This window comes from Planococcus citri, chromosome 2, assembly GCF_950023065.1.
Source record: "Planococcus citri chromosome 2, ihPlaCitr1.1, whole genome shotgun sequence".
NCBI classification, from domain to species: domain Eukaryota; kingdom Metazoa; phylum Arthropoda; class Insecta; order Hemiptera; family Pseudococcidae; genus Planococcus; species Planococcus citri.
The window spans coordinates 36,249,499-36,266,996 of NC_088678.1; the positions used below are offsets into that span (position 1 = coordinate 36,249,499).

General features: G+C 35.3%; 1 protein-coding gene across 12 annotated transcripts in view; it reads right to left on the minus strand.

Annotated features, from left to right (window-relative positions):
* The window catches only part of LOC135835594 (MAM domain-containing glycosylphosphatidylinositol anchor protein 1-like), a 378,701-nt gene that overhangs the window by 68,437 nt on the left and 292,766 nt on the right, over positions 1-17,498 (minus strand). For all 12 annotated transcript variants that reach the window (XM_065349940.1, XM_065349939.1, XM_065349937.1 and 9 more), the window contains one exon: positions 2,127-2,420. In XM_065349940.1, coding sequence (XP_065206012.1) covers positions 2,127-2,420 — 294 coding nt within the window. The remainder of the gene's footprint in view (positions 1-2,126; positions 2,421-17,498) is intronic.

Sequence of the window (17,498 nt, forward strand, 5' to 3'; positions counted from 1 at the left end):
TCTAGCCCCTTCAATTTTAAAATTGGGAAAAATGCATAATGACAAAATTTGTTTATTTTCCAAAGCAACACTTATTTCCAAGGTTAAAAATACTTTTTTGTCCATTTTTTTCTTTTAAAATATTTCTAGCCCCTCCAATTTCAAAGTTGGGCAAAAATTCATATTAACAAAGTCTGTTTATTTTCCGAAGTAATACCCATTCCCAAAGTCAAAAATATGTTCTTCTCATTTTTTTTTGGAAGCTTGGTTGTCGCTCTTCCAAAGATAGGCAACTTGTCCATCTAACGATTTTTTCAAGTCGTACCCGGTTATATCAAACCTGAAAATCGTGGGCGTATTCATAGAGGGGGGGGGGTGATGATTTGAAATTGCCAAAAATGTTGCCCTATAGGTTCGCTCGTGCTTATCTGAATTTCGTTATAAACAATTCACTGCATAAATTTTGAAAATCTCACTCTAATAAACACGTTTTTCAAGCTGAAAATTCAGCATGAAAATGTCTGAAATGTGCCTACCATTGAAATTTTTATGCATATGAGCCAGTTGGGAATTTTGTGACTTTCGTCCTCTACTTATGAGTCATTCATCACCCCCCCCCCTCCACCCACCAAGGAGAAAATCCTGGATACGGGCTTGTTAAAGTTACGAATAGATCAATTAATAGAATGAACCAAATTGTCAAAAACTTCCTAATCCAGTTACAGTAAGTAAATTAAAGTTTTAAATGATTTTCTGCTCATTTTTATTTTCTATTTTTCATTTTTTGGGTAAAATTTTACATCATTTAAAGAAATTTTGTGAAAATTATAATGGCCAAGTTCCACCATCCACCCTATTTTCCTCATAAAAGAAAAAATTCCTAAAACCCTAATTACCCACGTAATCTAAAAATAAACCCTCTCACACAGCACGCAAACCTCACACCAAAATTCACTTTCGTACGCGACTCCGCATCGTTATTTTCATCCGCATAAGAAATTCCAATACAAAAACCATTCTCATATCCGCCTCGAACGCAAAACCAAACGCGAAAAAAAGAACACGTATCCAAAAATAGAATTCGGTAACAACATCGCGAGCCTAAAAAATCATACAGTCAATAAAAACAAAAGCGAAATGAAAAAAACAGCGGCAGGATTCGTATCGTTATACAACGTCGTGTTGCTATTCAAATGTATAAATAAAATACACTCTGATACAAATGTTCCTCTCTGGCGGAGCAATTTTTTCCTTAATAATGGCAATTTTCCAATACTGATCCCTTAACGTAAACCTTCTTAGCTTATAAACGACATGTTCTAACAATTACTTTATCCCCTCTACGTGAAAAGCTCTCGAGGGCCTAGTACACAACACACTATTCCCCAAAGAAGAAGTATATTTCTTACAACAACCATCTCGCACACAGTGGAAAATAAAAACAAGCAAAAATCCTCTTAATGAAATTGTTATCAACGTTTTATTCATTGCCATCAATCACTCTCGAAGAGCTAAATAAGACGCTTATTTTCAATACCTGCGAGTTCATCTTTTCGACAGGTAATACAGATGTATGAGCATTAGTCTTCGAGACAACGACGCGGACGACGAGGTGCGGGTGCAAGGAGAAAAAAAATCGAAAACTTTTTCTCGCATCTAAAGGAGTATATTTTTTCGCGAATAAAAAATGATCGATTATTGCACCGCGTTGTAAATCTTTTCCAGCTAGTTATATCGAAAGAAAAGCGCAATAAATTTCAAAACAATAAAAGCCACTTTTCCATTTCCACTCGCACAGGCGGCTTTGTACTACACACGGGGCGAGAAAGAAGCAAAAAAGTCGCCGGAGTAATAATTCACCGCGGTTTAAGTCGACGTTGGTTTTTTTTTTGCGCGCGCCAGCGTAATTTTACATAATTGAATTTATTTCGCCATTTGTCGAGCCATATACAGCGGCTAAAAAAATACAAAAAAAAAACACTGCACGTAGGGCCCTACGTATATTTATGTAGTCAATTTTAAGAGAGGAAGGTCGAATAGGTAGGTGAACCCGGTCGTCGTCTGTCTGTTTGCACACGCACGCATACTAGTCTCGGTATTAAGAAAATTTGTCACTACGGTACGAAATTAAAAATAAATCAACCTACCTGCGGCCACAACTTGATATATACAAGGCCTTTTCTGATGTCCGACCGAATTCTTAGCCCAGCAAGCCAACGTTCCGTAATCCATGTCCGTTTGCGGCGTATAATTAATGATGGATATAAAGCCCGAATGCGTATAACGCGAAGGAGACACCAGACTAGAATCTCCTGAATTGTTGAACGTCCAATGAAACGCTGATGGTTTCGGGTTCGAGTCTACTTCGCATTTAAGCACTACTGTTTCCTGTTTTAATGCCCCGTAAAGCTGTTCTCTGCGTAGTTTACAAGAGGGTGCGACTGAAACAGCGAAAAAATAACGTCCCAGGTTAGCTACGAGTACATAAACTCTGTATATAGTACATCGCTATTTTTTTTCCTTCTACGAGTGGTAGTTAATGAATTAAAAAGTATAACGATGAAACAGAAAGGAGAGGAGAAAATAAACGCGGTCGTAGCCCAGCATCGTGTGTTGGGCGAATTTCCAATACTTCGAATCTAAACGTTGACTCGATGTCTTGGAAAATAAATAAAAAACTGAATGAAACTGAAAAAAAGCTCCACATGCTACGATTTTTTCGGAGGAGGGGGGGGGTGGAGTGTTTGTAATTATGTAGGTACAACACCAAAATGTTCATAATCGAATTAAAATCAGATGAGCCTTCCACTACCCGCTGATTGCAGGAAGGTTTTCACTTTTTGCTCATTCGCTGTTGAATTTTTTTCCAAGGTTCAACTTTTAAAATTGTACTATAAATTTTAGCCTCGCTTATTTAGTACCTTTAGAAAATTTATTCCTCACACTGCGCATATTGTTGAAACTTGAAATGCTCAATTTTTTAATTGTTTTCTCCGTCATAAGAATTGAAAAGAAATTGCCTGAATTGAAATGAATTTGCAACTTGCAAATAACGAAATTGAAGAAGTTCATTAATTGAATCCAATTCTGAGCGGTTTCTTTCTGAATGAAGTTTTTCCATGCTTCAAACCCGCAGAGAGATGAAGAAAAATGTCGCTTGAATCCAGGTTACATGAAGTAACTGCTGTGGACTAAGTTTGTTTTATTCATGCACGACAGGGAAAGGGTCGATAACACCCTGCTCATGGGGCTTTCCAAGATATTCCTAATGAGACTCCAAAATCTACTACTCAATAAAGCAGTTCCGCTTCAAAAACTAAAACATCAAAGGATCTCTTTAACCCATGCCCAATACCAGTTTGATAAGTAGTCTCAAGTACAGAATGTTGTATCTTGACTTAAGGGTACTAAAACCCACACTACTATAAGTGTTGAAAAGTCTTAATCCAAAGGGCAAATTGAGGCAGAATAACAGTTAAATCAAATGGAAAACTAATAATGCAGGAAATAGAAGACGACCTGATAGTACAAGCCCCAGAGCACGCCTTGGCTCACTGTGTCAGCCAAGACTTCAAGATGAGTAAGAGCATTGCGCTCAAATTCAGAAGAGCCTTCGGTAATGTTGACACATTGAAGTCAAGGGGTGCTAAAGTCGGGGACGTTGTAGAAATACACACAAAAAGAAACTATGTCCTATATGCTAAGACAAAACAAAACTACTAAACCAACAGTTGAAGATTGTGTCTGTACTACACATGAAAGGCGCTAGCCACGAAATGCACAGAACTTTGGATTGAAAAACTGGCAGTCCCAAGGCTAGGGTGCGGACTGGATGAACTTGATTGCGGCCTCCAGTACAGCAAGCTCTATTGGAGTGCTTCAAGGACGTTCCAGTCATACTGAGAGTAATGCACTCTGCCACCAGGGCTGCAAACATAACCTGATTGTGACAAAATAAACCCAAACCAGTCCAATGTATATATCATAAGATTGTAAATAAGTTAGCCTGACATTCTTTACCTTATTCTTCTCAAAATTAATAATCCCAACTCTATAAATTAAATCTTCTCTATTTTTCATTTCTATATTAATATACATATCCAAAAATAAAGCAAGCTGCAAGACATCTAAGCCAGAATTTCCAAGGACTTACGATAAGCAAGAAACTCTTTCAGAATAGCTGTAAATACATATAATAGATAGTTGTAGCATATGAACAATCTTGACATGTGGGCAGTTGGTGAGAAGCCAAAAGCAAGTGCACTGACTGCCCCACAAATATCCCTATTAATCACGTGGCAATAAACTAGGGGCCGTAACTTGTTAGGATCACCCCTAGGCGAAATCACTCCCCTTTAAACTTCACCCCGAGATGGGTTGGGGGCTCGGTCGTGATCTGAACAGGCATGCGTGCAAACGAAGCCTGGGAAGTGACAACTGGGCCTTAGGCAAGCGCTCAGGGGTTATGGGTCACAGTGGCAATCCGTCTCACCTCTCCCTTTCCCCTCCCCTCCTTGCTTATGCTTGGGGTGGAGGAAAATTATTTTTCGAAATGAGTGATCAATCGTATTAATTTTCCATCCTATTATCACAATCGCATTTTTATTAATTACTCACGAGTAGGTAAGTTTATTTACAAGTTTTCTATCTACTCGCCATATTGTTTCACTCACGTTCTCATATAAAGCTGTTGCGTCCTTTTTTTATAAAGTAAAAACGCATAATATTTCGTTGATGTTTATATTGTTTGATAAACATGATAATTGCTCATATTTTTAATTTTTATGAAATGCTGCTCCGTATTATGAATGAATATTGACGAATCTAAACGTGAATATTTTTTCAACTGTGATGAATCCGGATTCAACTTAAAGCAGCCGGTCAGTACAACACTTTTTGCAGCGTTCTGTTCGACTTACTTGTGAAACGGGACTGTAAAGCATTTTCAAACCAAGCACTGTACAATGATTTCCTTCATGGACTTTTTGTCAGCTTAGGAGAGTTTGATGACGTCGGCAATAACGAAGTTCTAGCAGGAAGGAAGCCAGATCTAACTATAGGTATATCGTAAAAATCCTTTTTTTACCAAGCAATCATTGAATTGAAATATATCTCTTCGAAAGATTTGCAGAAACCATTCAAAGGTGGAAAGTTATTACAACCCGTTGAAAGTGTAGTCAATTGGAGGTACTGGAATTTCCCTCCATGGAGTTTAAGTAAACATTTTGTACGAGACCGAAAGGTACAAACTGTACAAAAAAATATTTGAATTTGAAAACAGGATCACGAAAAAAAATTTAGGATGATTTAAACCCAATTTAGTAAAAACATTTAATCTTGAGTTGAAAGTTATCCAGAAAAAATTGTAGCCCAAGAAATGCTCCTGAAAAGGAGATATGGGTGCTGAAAGAGGGATGTTTTTTTCTTAAGAATTGGTGTTTTTTCGCTTCAGCCTCTACCGAATCCATTTTGAAAAAAATGGCCCAGTTTTAAAAGATGTCATTTAAAAATTTTTCGTTGACCAAAACCGAAACTATTTCCATCAAAATCCACGACCATTTTTGTGGTTCCACAGAACAGTTAAAAATTAGCAAATCGTTTGTTTTAAGGTAAATTCGTGTAAATATATCTAAAAACCCATCAAATTATTTCAAGATTTTGGAATTATCAATTTTATTATGATTAAAAAAATTGGCACCACATTAGGGTAGGTATTCCCAAATATTTCATTCGCTTTAGAAATATTTTTCGAAGTTTTAAAGTTTTGGCATAAAATAATGCGCATAGCATTCGACAAGAAAATATTTCAAAAGTACAAATTTACCAAAAAATTGGAGATTTGCAAATTTTCAACCGCGCAGTAAAATTTTAAAAGTGATTCTGGGCTTTGACGGCAGTTACCTAGGTCAACGCAGAATCTCAAATACTGTCTTTTGGAATTGGGGAATTTTACCTAAAACAAGTTCGGTGGAGATCGAAGCGAAAACTCTACTTTTTTTTGAAAATGTCCCCTTTTCGAAGCCCCTCTTCTCTTTTCAGGAACATCTGAAGGACTGAAAATTGATGTGGGTAACTTTCAATTCACGTCAGAATGGAAACCTCCACCAAATTTAGTCAGATGTTTCTTCGACTCGCATTACTCATTTTTTTCACTTTTCAGGGAGTTTTCACCATTTAACTACGAATAAGAAAACAAATCGTTGTATTTTTCTTGATGATGCAAAATAGCCCTCGAAGTAAAAGATTGCGAGACTTCTTATTTATGTACCTCTCAAAAATTACAAGCATTAGCTATAATTTACAAGATTGTATTTACGATTTGCTTGTTTAGTTCGTTACATTAGGTATTCAACGATGTTTCAATGCGACCCATGGGCGTTTAAGAAAATTTCCAGCCAAAGTGGTGAAGCCAGAGACTCGCACACCAGAGATGTTCGAATATATACGGGTACATACCCACACTTCTCACTAAAAAAGGTGAATGAACTATGTTTTCCAAGTTTGGTCTTCCTTCAAAATTGAAGGAACAGTGATGGATTGAAATTTTCAAAATGCTGTAGCACCTTCAATTTTGAAGAAAGGCCAAACTTGAAAAACAATTTTTTTCCAGAAAGGCTAGTCACTGAGGGTAAGGATGACGCAAAAGCAGTTCTCTCCATAAATTTAGCAATTTTCAATGTACACACCCTAAAATCTGAGGACAACCTAATGGAATTAGAAGAAACTTTTGATGAGGGTGATATCTAACTATCAAGTCTATCAGAGGTAAGACGTGCAAATGAAACTACACAAATTGACCAAAAATAAAGGGAAAGAACTGGTCTACATACAGTATACACGAAGGTCCGAAAAGTAAGTATTGTAATTATGTATTACTATTTCGAATTCGAGGAATTCATAAAGTGCTCTCGAACCTGAACTTGTCCTAGCTACAGGCAAAATGGCTGAAAATGCAACGTTTTATCAAAGGAACTGAATGATTTCAGAAGCAAGAATAGGCGTGCTAAAGCTATAATTGTCATTGGCTTTAATAATGAATATTTAAGTCAGTCGTGATAAAGGTTTAGAGTGAGTAGAAGAAAGATGTGTAGGAAAGCTTGAAGTCTATATTTGAGCATAATGGTACATCAAACAATAAAATTGATGGCATTATCAGCATTTTTAAAAATTTAGAAGCAACTTAAAAATTTTCAAAAAATTCAAGCACCTTCAATATCGAGTACAGGCAAAATGAATGCAACTCAACTTGATAGCACTTCGAATGCTCCACAAAGAATAGTATAAGATTACTATATTACTACATATGTAGTACATACCTATAAAGTTCGAGAAAGAACGTAAATAATTCCTATTAAATTAGATGTAAGTAGGTATACATTGTTCCTAATGAATATTTTTCTAGATCAGCATGACCGATAATCAAGTGATTTTTTTTTCCAAGTTATCTACATATTTGATTTACAATCATGTTGTTTCTGATCAATATTTTTCTACGTCAGTATGACAGATAGTCAACCCGACCTTGAAAAATACCATTTGAAACGGTTTCCAACAGGTAACATTTTTGTATCATCTTGAAAATGGTATCAAGATGAGCTATTTTCGTCGCAGACCCCAAACTAAATGGGAAGCCACTTGAAAAGACGTAATATACCTCTTATTTTTCACTAAATTCATGAAAGGCATACTATTTTATTTTGTTCTACATTGTTTCAGAGTGGTCAACCGAGATATCAGAGGGACTTGCAAAACATACTAATTGATAGTTAATTACGCATCATGCATGGGAAACAAAATACGCATTTTTCAATAATCAGCGTGAAGTTGGACACTTCTCAAAAAAAAATTAAAAATACTTCCTATTCATGTGAAAAATTACAAAAAATATGATTCTTGTCGCTAAGAATTTAATCTTTCTAATGGTATAATTACCATCATCGTACTTTTATATTCGAATTTCGATCAAAAACTGAATGAAAATTGAAAACAAAGCATCAACAACTTGAAAAATGCGAGTAAAAATCGTACAGATTTATTAATTATTTCAATTTTACGTGAACCATACACGTACACCATACCACACCATGGGCTGGTGCCTGGCTGGAGTTTTATTTTTAATGAATTTTGATTGGCTAATTCATTTGACATAGTTGACATGTCAACTATGTCAAATGTCAACTATTCCATTTGACGCATAAAGGTACATCACTGATTAAAAATACTTTCCCATGTACCTACGATGATGGTAATTATACCATTAGAAAGATTGAATTCATTAACTACAAGAATCAAATTTTTTGAAATTTTTAGATGAACCGGAAGTATTTTCAATTTTTTTTCAAAGTGTTAAACTTCACAATGATGAGTGGAAAAATAATAACAAATACAATTTTTCAATTAAATTGCAAATAATGTTGAAAAATTAGAAGAACTTGATTATGATTTTTAAATGATATCAGCTGTTCGATAATTGCTCTACTGCTTATTTTTACAATTTTTTCACTCCCCATAATCAATTGATTTATATGTACACCCTATGGTGTTAAAATAGTGATATTTTACTTCTCGCAGATAAAGTAGCGCGCCAGGTTGTATAATAACCAAATCATCTTCTTAACTGAAGTCAACTTTTCCTTACTACTTACTTGTTCTTTCTGTCATTTGTGCATGTATAAACCAAGTAACTTGTTCATATTTTACTACTTCTTGTTGAATTTCCCTAGGCCATGTAATATTCTACAATGTGCTTGTTTTTACAGGTTGTTACACTGAAAATGAATCAAAATCACTTATAAAGCAAGAAACCCCGAACTAATAATATTAAAGTACATTTGCTGATTGCTCAATTTTCAAAATAATTTCTTTACTTTCTTATGTGATAGCCTGTATGTTTTTATGTATTCCTTCATTTTTTCAGAAATCGGATCGTGTTACAGAATTGGAAGAGTTGACCGAGTCCCTAAAAATATCCGAACAAGCTTCTTTCCGGTACATTGTACTGGAACTGGAAAAGGTGGAAGCAAAACACAAGAATCAGGTAAGTACCATACCTATCCGCACATTCTTGAGCAGCATCTGCCTTGTTGCGTTTTCCTGTCAGGTAATTCACCTTATCGCCTATAGTTCATTTTGTGGCATACCCTAGTGATGCTTTAAAACGTAGTGGGGTCCGAATTCCGCAAGTGGCGTTAGTGAGGGAAAGGTCCCTGGTACAACAGGTCCGGGGTACAACAATCTCCCCTACCAGTAGTTAGTTACCTGCAACTACGCCTTTTTTTCACACAAGTAAGTAAGTCCATTTATGTTACCTTAACAGTGTAATTCAAAATTTTGAACTTTGCTCAACTGCAAATGAATGCGGACGGAAAATAGAGCAACGTTTTATTTTCGTAGCATGTACAAATGTAAAATTATATTCATTTTTTGTCCATCTTCAAAATTGAAGGAGTCATAAGCTAATGAAGTTTTCAAATTACCACAGCTCCTGTGGTTTAAAATGTAGCCAAAATATGAAAATGTTTATTTTTTTTCGTAAGCATTCAAAATTCTAAAGCTCTCGAGTTTTTTAAGAATTTTGAAATGCAAAGTTGAAAGTGCTTCCAAATTTTTAAAATGCTATAACGACTTCAATTTTGATTTTAGGCAATGAATTAAACTTGTGAAATGTTTAATAATACCTTGGTAGGTAGGTACACCAAAAAAATATCACACACACATGCTTACTTCTGTCTATACTAAAAATATTGGAGGTGCTACACAATTTCCAGAATATAAATCAAAATAGAAACATTCCGAATTTCAGAATAAACCAAGCTCTCAACAAATTTTCCTCCGCTTACAGCCGAAGAAAATCCGTCTAAAAAAAAGCTCTCACTCTGCAAACGACCACGACCGCAATTCGTTTAAATGAGAATCTACGCAAATACAGTAAATTTTCTAAAGGCTAGAAATTTCCTGGTGTTTTTTTTTCTGTCGACGTTCTTTTTAAAATATTCTCCTCGTAAGCGATGCTCTTTCTCGTTGAATGTAAAGCTAAATTACATTTATGTAATTGTAACACGATACACAGTGATCTTAATAATGGACGAAATTAAAAACTTGCTTTATTTAAAGTTTGATGGCATTTATGCGGCGGATAAGGTCACCGAGTGGTTAATGCTCGACTGGAAGAAAGAGCTTTTCATTATTTATGCGGTATTCATAAGAAAACTTTACGTTAACGCTATTTTAACTTTAAATGCTATGTTAATTTTGATAATCCTCTTTCCACCACTTTACCACGTTTCACTATATGGTTTTATACTAATTTCACGTCGTCGTCGTCGACAACATCAACATATTACTAACTAGAGCACTACGACGAGGGCATGTTTTTAGCAATACGGTAGGTAAGCAGCAACCAGCAAGTTACTAAGGATGCAGCCGGTAAATAAGGCAGCATTCGAGTGGAACGCTGGAAGGGTGCGAACTGCGAAGTGAAAGAAATCACTCGTATATTTCGATTTTGCATTTGTCGTTTTCACGCTTCAGATACCAGGTAATTACGTGTAACATCTTGGACCTCGTTACGGATGCAATTTTCGCAACCAACAAAAAGCATCTTGAACGTTTTGTAAATTGCTCGTCAAATGAGATTACATCATTAGCTCGTCATTTTTAGTACCTTTCGTTTCGTTGTGTAAGTAAGTAGTATGCTTTACCTACCAACACACTAACGTGCAAAACTCGTACTCGTACAGCTCTTTCCCAAAGGCAAAGCACTAAGCAGGCAGCGGGAATCCACAGCTAGGGTATTTCGCCATCGCCAAACAACCAACTAACCTAGCCCAGCCAGCGACGAGCTGCTTTATAATAACTACTTTTCATTGGTTTCTTCCGCACGTACTATAACAAGAAAAAGGAATAGGTACGAATACGAAAAGTAGTACGTAGCGCACGCAAAGAGACGAGCTAGCGAGCATTTTCACCTCGCAAAATCCCTTTTTTGTATGAAAGAATCATAAAAGATTAAAAAACTTACGACGACTAGAATTTGAGTAAGCCAGCGGATATTTTATGTTCCCATTTTAACCACGTTCTTCCCTCCCCTCCCCCTTCCTCCCTCGTTCCATCTTTGTTGCACTTTCTGAAACTGATAACTTTATGTTCACGCCAAACAGATACGTGTGTTCCAATATCAATAGGAAATTAAATGTATTGGAAATGAAGAAAAACTTTTCTTCGCCACAACCGAACAAAATTTTCTTTAAGACTTCGTCAATATAGAGGGAAAATACGCGCCGATTTATTTTCTTAGTAATTGGAAAACTATGCGCAGGAAATGCCCGCCAGTTTCCAAATGTTCCACATAGTTTTTACCCTCGTGCTCCCTTCATCTTCATCATTTTCGCACCTTGGCGTGTCTTTTTCTATCTTTTTTTTCTTCTATATTCCTGCGAGTCAACGCTGGCGGTTTTTTTTTTTCAATTTTCATTCCCTTCGAAGAAATTATTTCGTAAGGTTTTTTCCAATTTTTTTCCCCGTAGTTGTTCGATAGTTTTCTTACCTCGTTGTGTCGCCTTCGTTGTCGCAGTCGTTGTCGTTGTGAGCCGCCCACGTAATACATATAGAACATATTTTCGTAATCAGATTGAAATATCGAGTTTCCAATATTTCTGCAGAGTTGCGGTAGGTAGGTACCTTACCTATACTATATTTTCGTTTGAGAAACACGCGAAAAGTATTACACAAGTGCGTCGGCGAGCGAGAGAAAAAAAAATTTCAACGAGAAAATTGCTCCCTCGGGAGTTCGACGTGTTTTAAGCTCAACGACTCTTTTATGGAATTTTTCCAAAGAGAAAACTATAATTTCTATTTCTCATCTCGAACGAAACTATAATACCTATACCAATCGTTTTATTCGCTGATATGAATCTCGATCGATTTATAGTGGACGAGGGAATGGCGATGGAGAGATGTATACCTTTTGTAAGCTTTTGTATAGGATAAGAAGCTCGCGAAAGTGAAACGAATTTATAATAATGATTTTCTCAACTAACGAGGGAATCTCGTCATTCATCTCCGATTTGGCTGAAATTTGGTACCTTGAAAGTTCATGTCACCAATACCATAGAACCAAATTTTCAGCTGTTGAAGTTGATTACAGCGCTTCCTGGAGCGATTCCGGTGTCCTGGAGAAAAACTTATTTTGGCTGGAGGCTCCAGATCGTCTCGAAAATAGTCGCAATCGTTTCGGGAGGTCGACGTTAGTATTCAAGCCAAATATCAGATTTTTACGTATCTCGGGGGTTACCATTTTTATGAAAATAGGGCTACTTCAGTTATTTTCAAAAATTCACCCAAAATTCGAGAAATAACCAACTTTAGCTGCTGAAAATTTGATTCAAAAGTGTGGATGACAAAATCTTTGAGTGGGCGAAATTTCAGCCAAATCAAAGGTAACGAGTTGATACGATTCCTTGTAAGTTGAAAATAAAAATGGAGTGAAAGTAGCTTAAGAGAAGACTTTACTGTTCACCAAGCATAATTCATTGGTAATTTAGATTCCAATATCAATCTTTTGGAGGTTCAGTGAGTTTCCGCATTGGGGTTTAATTGCTCCAAAGAGTCCAATGAGGTACCCTGCCCAACTCGTTAAATCACAAACACGTCGAGCTTTCAAGAAAAATTCATGTCGTAAAATTAAATTATTAAAAAAGCTCAAATCCTTTATTTTCGACACAGCAAATGAATATACCTATATCGGAAGCTTTTTTCAAAACTGACTCAACAACATGAGTAAAAATATCAGGAAAATATTTTCAAAAACTGAATAAGAAAAGATAATCGCAATAACGATAGTAAGAAAGGTCATTTGGCATTTCCTAAATTGACAAAAATGAAAACTGGCTGAAATATCCCCACTTCAAAGCATTCAATTACGTCAAAGTTTTTCAGACTCGATAAAAATTCCTCTCTTTGCAACCTTAATTTTTGTTTTCTTGATTCTTTGAACAAAGGTATTTCATTAATCCAGTTTTTATTTTTTCTCAATTTAGGAAATGCTAAATCCAAATCACGTTTTTTACAATCGTTATAGGTATTATCATCATTTTTTGGAAATGTTTTCAAAAAGTGCTTTTGGCTAATGTTCTTTACTAATAACGTTGTTAATTATTTTTGGAAAAAAAACTTCCAACCTACCTACGTTGATTTGTTTGGTGGGAAATGAAAGATTTTGGCTTTTTCAAAATTCTCATTTTTCGAAATGAATTTTCTTTAAAATCTCAGGCAGGGTACTCTGTTACATTCTTCACATCAATTCAATTCCCCAACATGGAAACCTACAGAGCCTTCAAAGGGTTTAAGCTACCCTATTGAGCTACATTTTATAATTTTTTTTGGGTGTGGATTTTAAAAATCTCAAAAAATTAATAATAAATTAAATGTTAACTCATTTGTAGAAAGTTTAATTTTGAAAATAAGATTATCCTGATGTTGACAGAGTAATTTTAACCGGAATTTTATCGTAATTATGACGAAAAAAAAGAAGACTAACGACTACTGGAGCCAGCGCCTTAGACAACGTGAAGGTATTAATTCTGCTTCCCGTTTTGATCAACCTACATATCAATCGATATATATCGGGAGCATGAAAATATAGGTGTCACAAGACAAACACATTTTTTGAAAATCTCCCACCCCCCCCATTCATAGAGTGACGGTTCGTTTTTTCACTGAAGTTCCCATTTTGAAAATTCAATGGTTTAAATAATTGACATAAAAAGTTATTTCTAGATAATATGTATATTTTTTTTGGTCGGAAATTTTGAATGAAAACTCAAGAGTTCAAGGGTAATTTTCGAAATAGAACTTTCAATGAGGAAGCCCACCATCGACATTTCAAAATTTTTTGAACTTATGTAATGGACCTTCAGACCGTGAAGGCGTGGAATTCGCATCATTCAATTTTTTCGATAATTATTCCTAGCCATTCGAGTAAGGTATTATCTATGTTTCCTTCAGCCCTCCTACTCCTACCAAGGGAGCGAAGGACACGACAAGCAATTAAACGATGGTACGAAATCGGACGGAACTCGATCGTTAAAGGAGCGTACACATGATCCAATATATTTGACAAACTCGATTTGTCAAATCAAATTGAATTTAATCAAACATATTCGGTTGTGTGGACGCTCTGATGATGTCTTTCTCAAATTTTTAACGTTTTGTTGATCGGAGACACCATAGACACAACTCTGAAAATAATTCTGAAAATTATATTTTCAGAATTGGTGTCATCGATCAACAAAACGTTGAAAATTTGAAAAAAAAAAAAACTTAGATTATCAGAGCGTTTACATGATCTACATAATATATTTGACTTTCCATGCAACCAAACATATTTTGATAAATTTTATCAATTTGACAAACCTGGTTTGTCAAATATATTGGATCGTGTGTATCAGCCTTAATGATCAGGGACCGAAGGATTGAGCGAACAAGGACGTTCAGAACGATCATGTGGAAACTCCAGAACTCGATGCTGCATCTCAGCAAAATTAATTTTTGTTTCATTCAAGCTTTAATAAGTATTATTATTATTATTATTATTTTTGCACTCGATTGATTCATTGTGTTACTAACTTTTCATACATAAAATTTTTTTCAATAGGTAATATTTCGGTATGCCTGATTTTTAAATATCATGCTGATTTTCTCCAAATTTAAAATTTTCTTGGAATTAATAGTGTTGAAAAATCGGTTGTCAATTATCTAAAAATTTGCAGAAAATTGAGTGATACCTACACAAAAATCATGAAAATAAATCTATCCAAAAATTGTTCATCAACCACCGCATGCTTGAGCAATCCCAAATGCATAAAACTCCTGAATAAAACCATATCATTCGAATTTCCAATCTGATTGTTTTTTTTTTTGCTTTCTCGGAGTTGAAAAATCAAAAAAAAATCAGCATTTATTATTACGGTTTCCAGCGGCAGGGGGAGGAGATAAACTGTGAGTCGAAGTGATATTTGATGTTGGAAAAATTCAAGAAGCATTCTTCGCCTGGGATTTTAAGAGATTAAGTAAGAAATACAATTTCTTCATTCATTTTAAAATCATTTCGGAACTTCAGAACAGTTCTTAGCGACTTCTTTCATCGCTCTGAGAATAACTATTCAATAAAACGAACAGCATCAGCAATTCAGTATCGCCCCTTACTCCCTCCACAAGATATTTCGTTGCATAACTTCCAACTATTTTTCTATTTTTAAGTATGCTGATTAATTAATTATCTGTAACTGAATGAATAAGGCATCAGTTACTCGCTAATTGCAGGAGAGTTTTTGCTTTTTGCGTATTAGTCGCTTTGTCACTTTGATAAATATAGATATTTTTTTAAAAATAAAATCGTATCTTGGACAAAATTTGAAAAAAATGATCACTTTTTCTGATTCTACAAATTCTTGAAAATAAAAGAAATCCTGATTTTTATTTCAATTTGCAAATTACAATATTTAAGTCAAATCACTGTTTTTTTGAAAATCTATTTGTACTTTTTGTCGATTGTTAAACTTATTTATTATGTCAACTCATCAAATTAGGACACATAAATTGACCACAATTTCAAATAAGTAAACCAATATTCAAATATAAACGTATACAGAAATTGATATTTACGTTCGCCATATACCCAGGAAAACAGAAGACAGAAAAACAAGATGCATAGACATACACACACGGTAATCGAATGCACTTTCATCCCTAGGTGCGTCTATCTACAATCCTACTTTGTACCACATACAAAAACGAAAAGAAATAAAAAGTGCTTATGGAAAGAGGCATCGTCAGAAATGCGGCGAAGTTGAACCCAGAAGAGGAGGGTGGGTGGGCGATCAATAAATTACGAGCAAGAAAAACGTGACTCGGCGAACAGCAATGAATAAAATTAAAACCAAAAGATTTTTTCCCCAGTGTTCAAAAGTGGCCAGCCCAAGATAGCACACGTACAGGAGAAACTCAAACTCGCACAACTAACTGCCATATCAATTTATAAACAAAGGTAATCTGTTTTAAGTGATTCTCGAAAAAATCTTTGCACCCGTTTGCCGACAACCTATAACCATGTCGAGCCGGTGCTTTCTGTACTGGTGAAAATGCTAACGTGAGCAGTTTTTAAAAATTCGATTCAGTTATTCACTTTTTTCTTGCCGACGATGACGACGCGATGCAGGTCGGTGTATTTTAGTGTAGAGCCTTTCAGGGAAAAAATGAACGTCGAGTTCAATTCTCACTGCAGGTAATTATACATCACGTCGAGCATGTGTTCGGTGATCAGTTTACTACAGTTGATAAAAAGGTATTAAGATATCGGAGAAAGAGATGACATTTCCATCCAATAATAATTGAATTTGGTTAAAAAATTAATAAGGAGTTTGATTGCACATTTAATACGTAAAGTCTTTCCCCTCCACGCCTCCAGTCCTCCACCCCTTTCTATTTCGATGTGTGCAAAACATGTTTTTTGCAGCTCCAGGTGAAAAAAAGAATTCATGCCACACCGACGAGCGATTTGGCAGATATTCAGCGCACTCAACGACGCAACGTCAAAAAATGGAAAAGATGTTTACGATCGTTTCCATGTAGTAGTATCATCGGTAGTATATAAGAACTAAAGAAGGTTGAAATAATAAAAAAATTTCCTTATTAACATGAAACTCGCAAATCAACAAATTGCCAATAAAGTTTCGCTTTAAAAGTTTTTAGTATTAGGGGTTTTCGACCAGATATCGGCGCGCACGTTCGATTCGCTTTTACGAACGTCATGTCGTGAAAATTCTTCAATGTCGAATTTACTGCCTCGATTGCAGATGTTATGCAATTTTTTTTCTCAAATAAAAAAACGAACCGAATTTAAATTAGCAGCCTACAAGATAACTTTGATTTTGACAGCATGTTGGATAAAAGTAAGTAATTTTCAAAATTTTTGCCCAAGCTAATCTCAAGTTTTCAACAAAAAATTTCACGTAGGTAGGTAAATAAAACTTGATAGATAAGACAGATAAGACAGTTAAATCAGATTCCTTTAGATATTGAAATCGGGTAGGTCGGTACCAAAAGAAAGCAGATCCCAAAGGTTAGAAAACTCGTTGATCAAATTTTTAGTTCCTCGCCATCTTCTTCTTGGCTTCAAAAGAAATTATACTTTGACCAATTTCATGCCAATTTTTTTCAAACTAGAAGAAAACAGAATTAGAGGAGGTACATTTCATTCATGCTCGCGATAAAAATTTCAAAATTCACCTAAAATTTGCGAGAAAATTTATCAAAATTTTGAAAGGTGATTTTCAGTGCCAATTATTACGCCAAATTAATGTTTCACATCATCATTTTTGGCAACTTTATCCATCATTTATCGCATCTCAACTGTTTGTGTGGGGAATTCACTTTTTCCCCGCAAATCCGTCGAATAACGGTAGCCTACTCGATTGTGTAGTTAAAAAGTACCCACAATTTCAACAGTTCAATTTGATTAC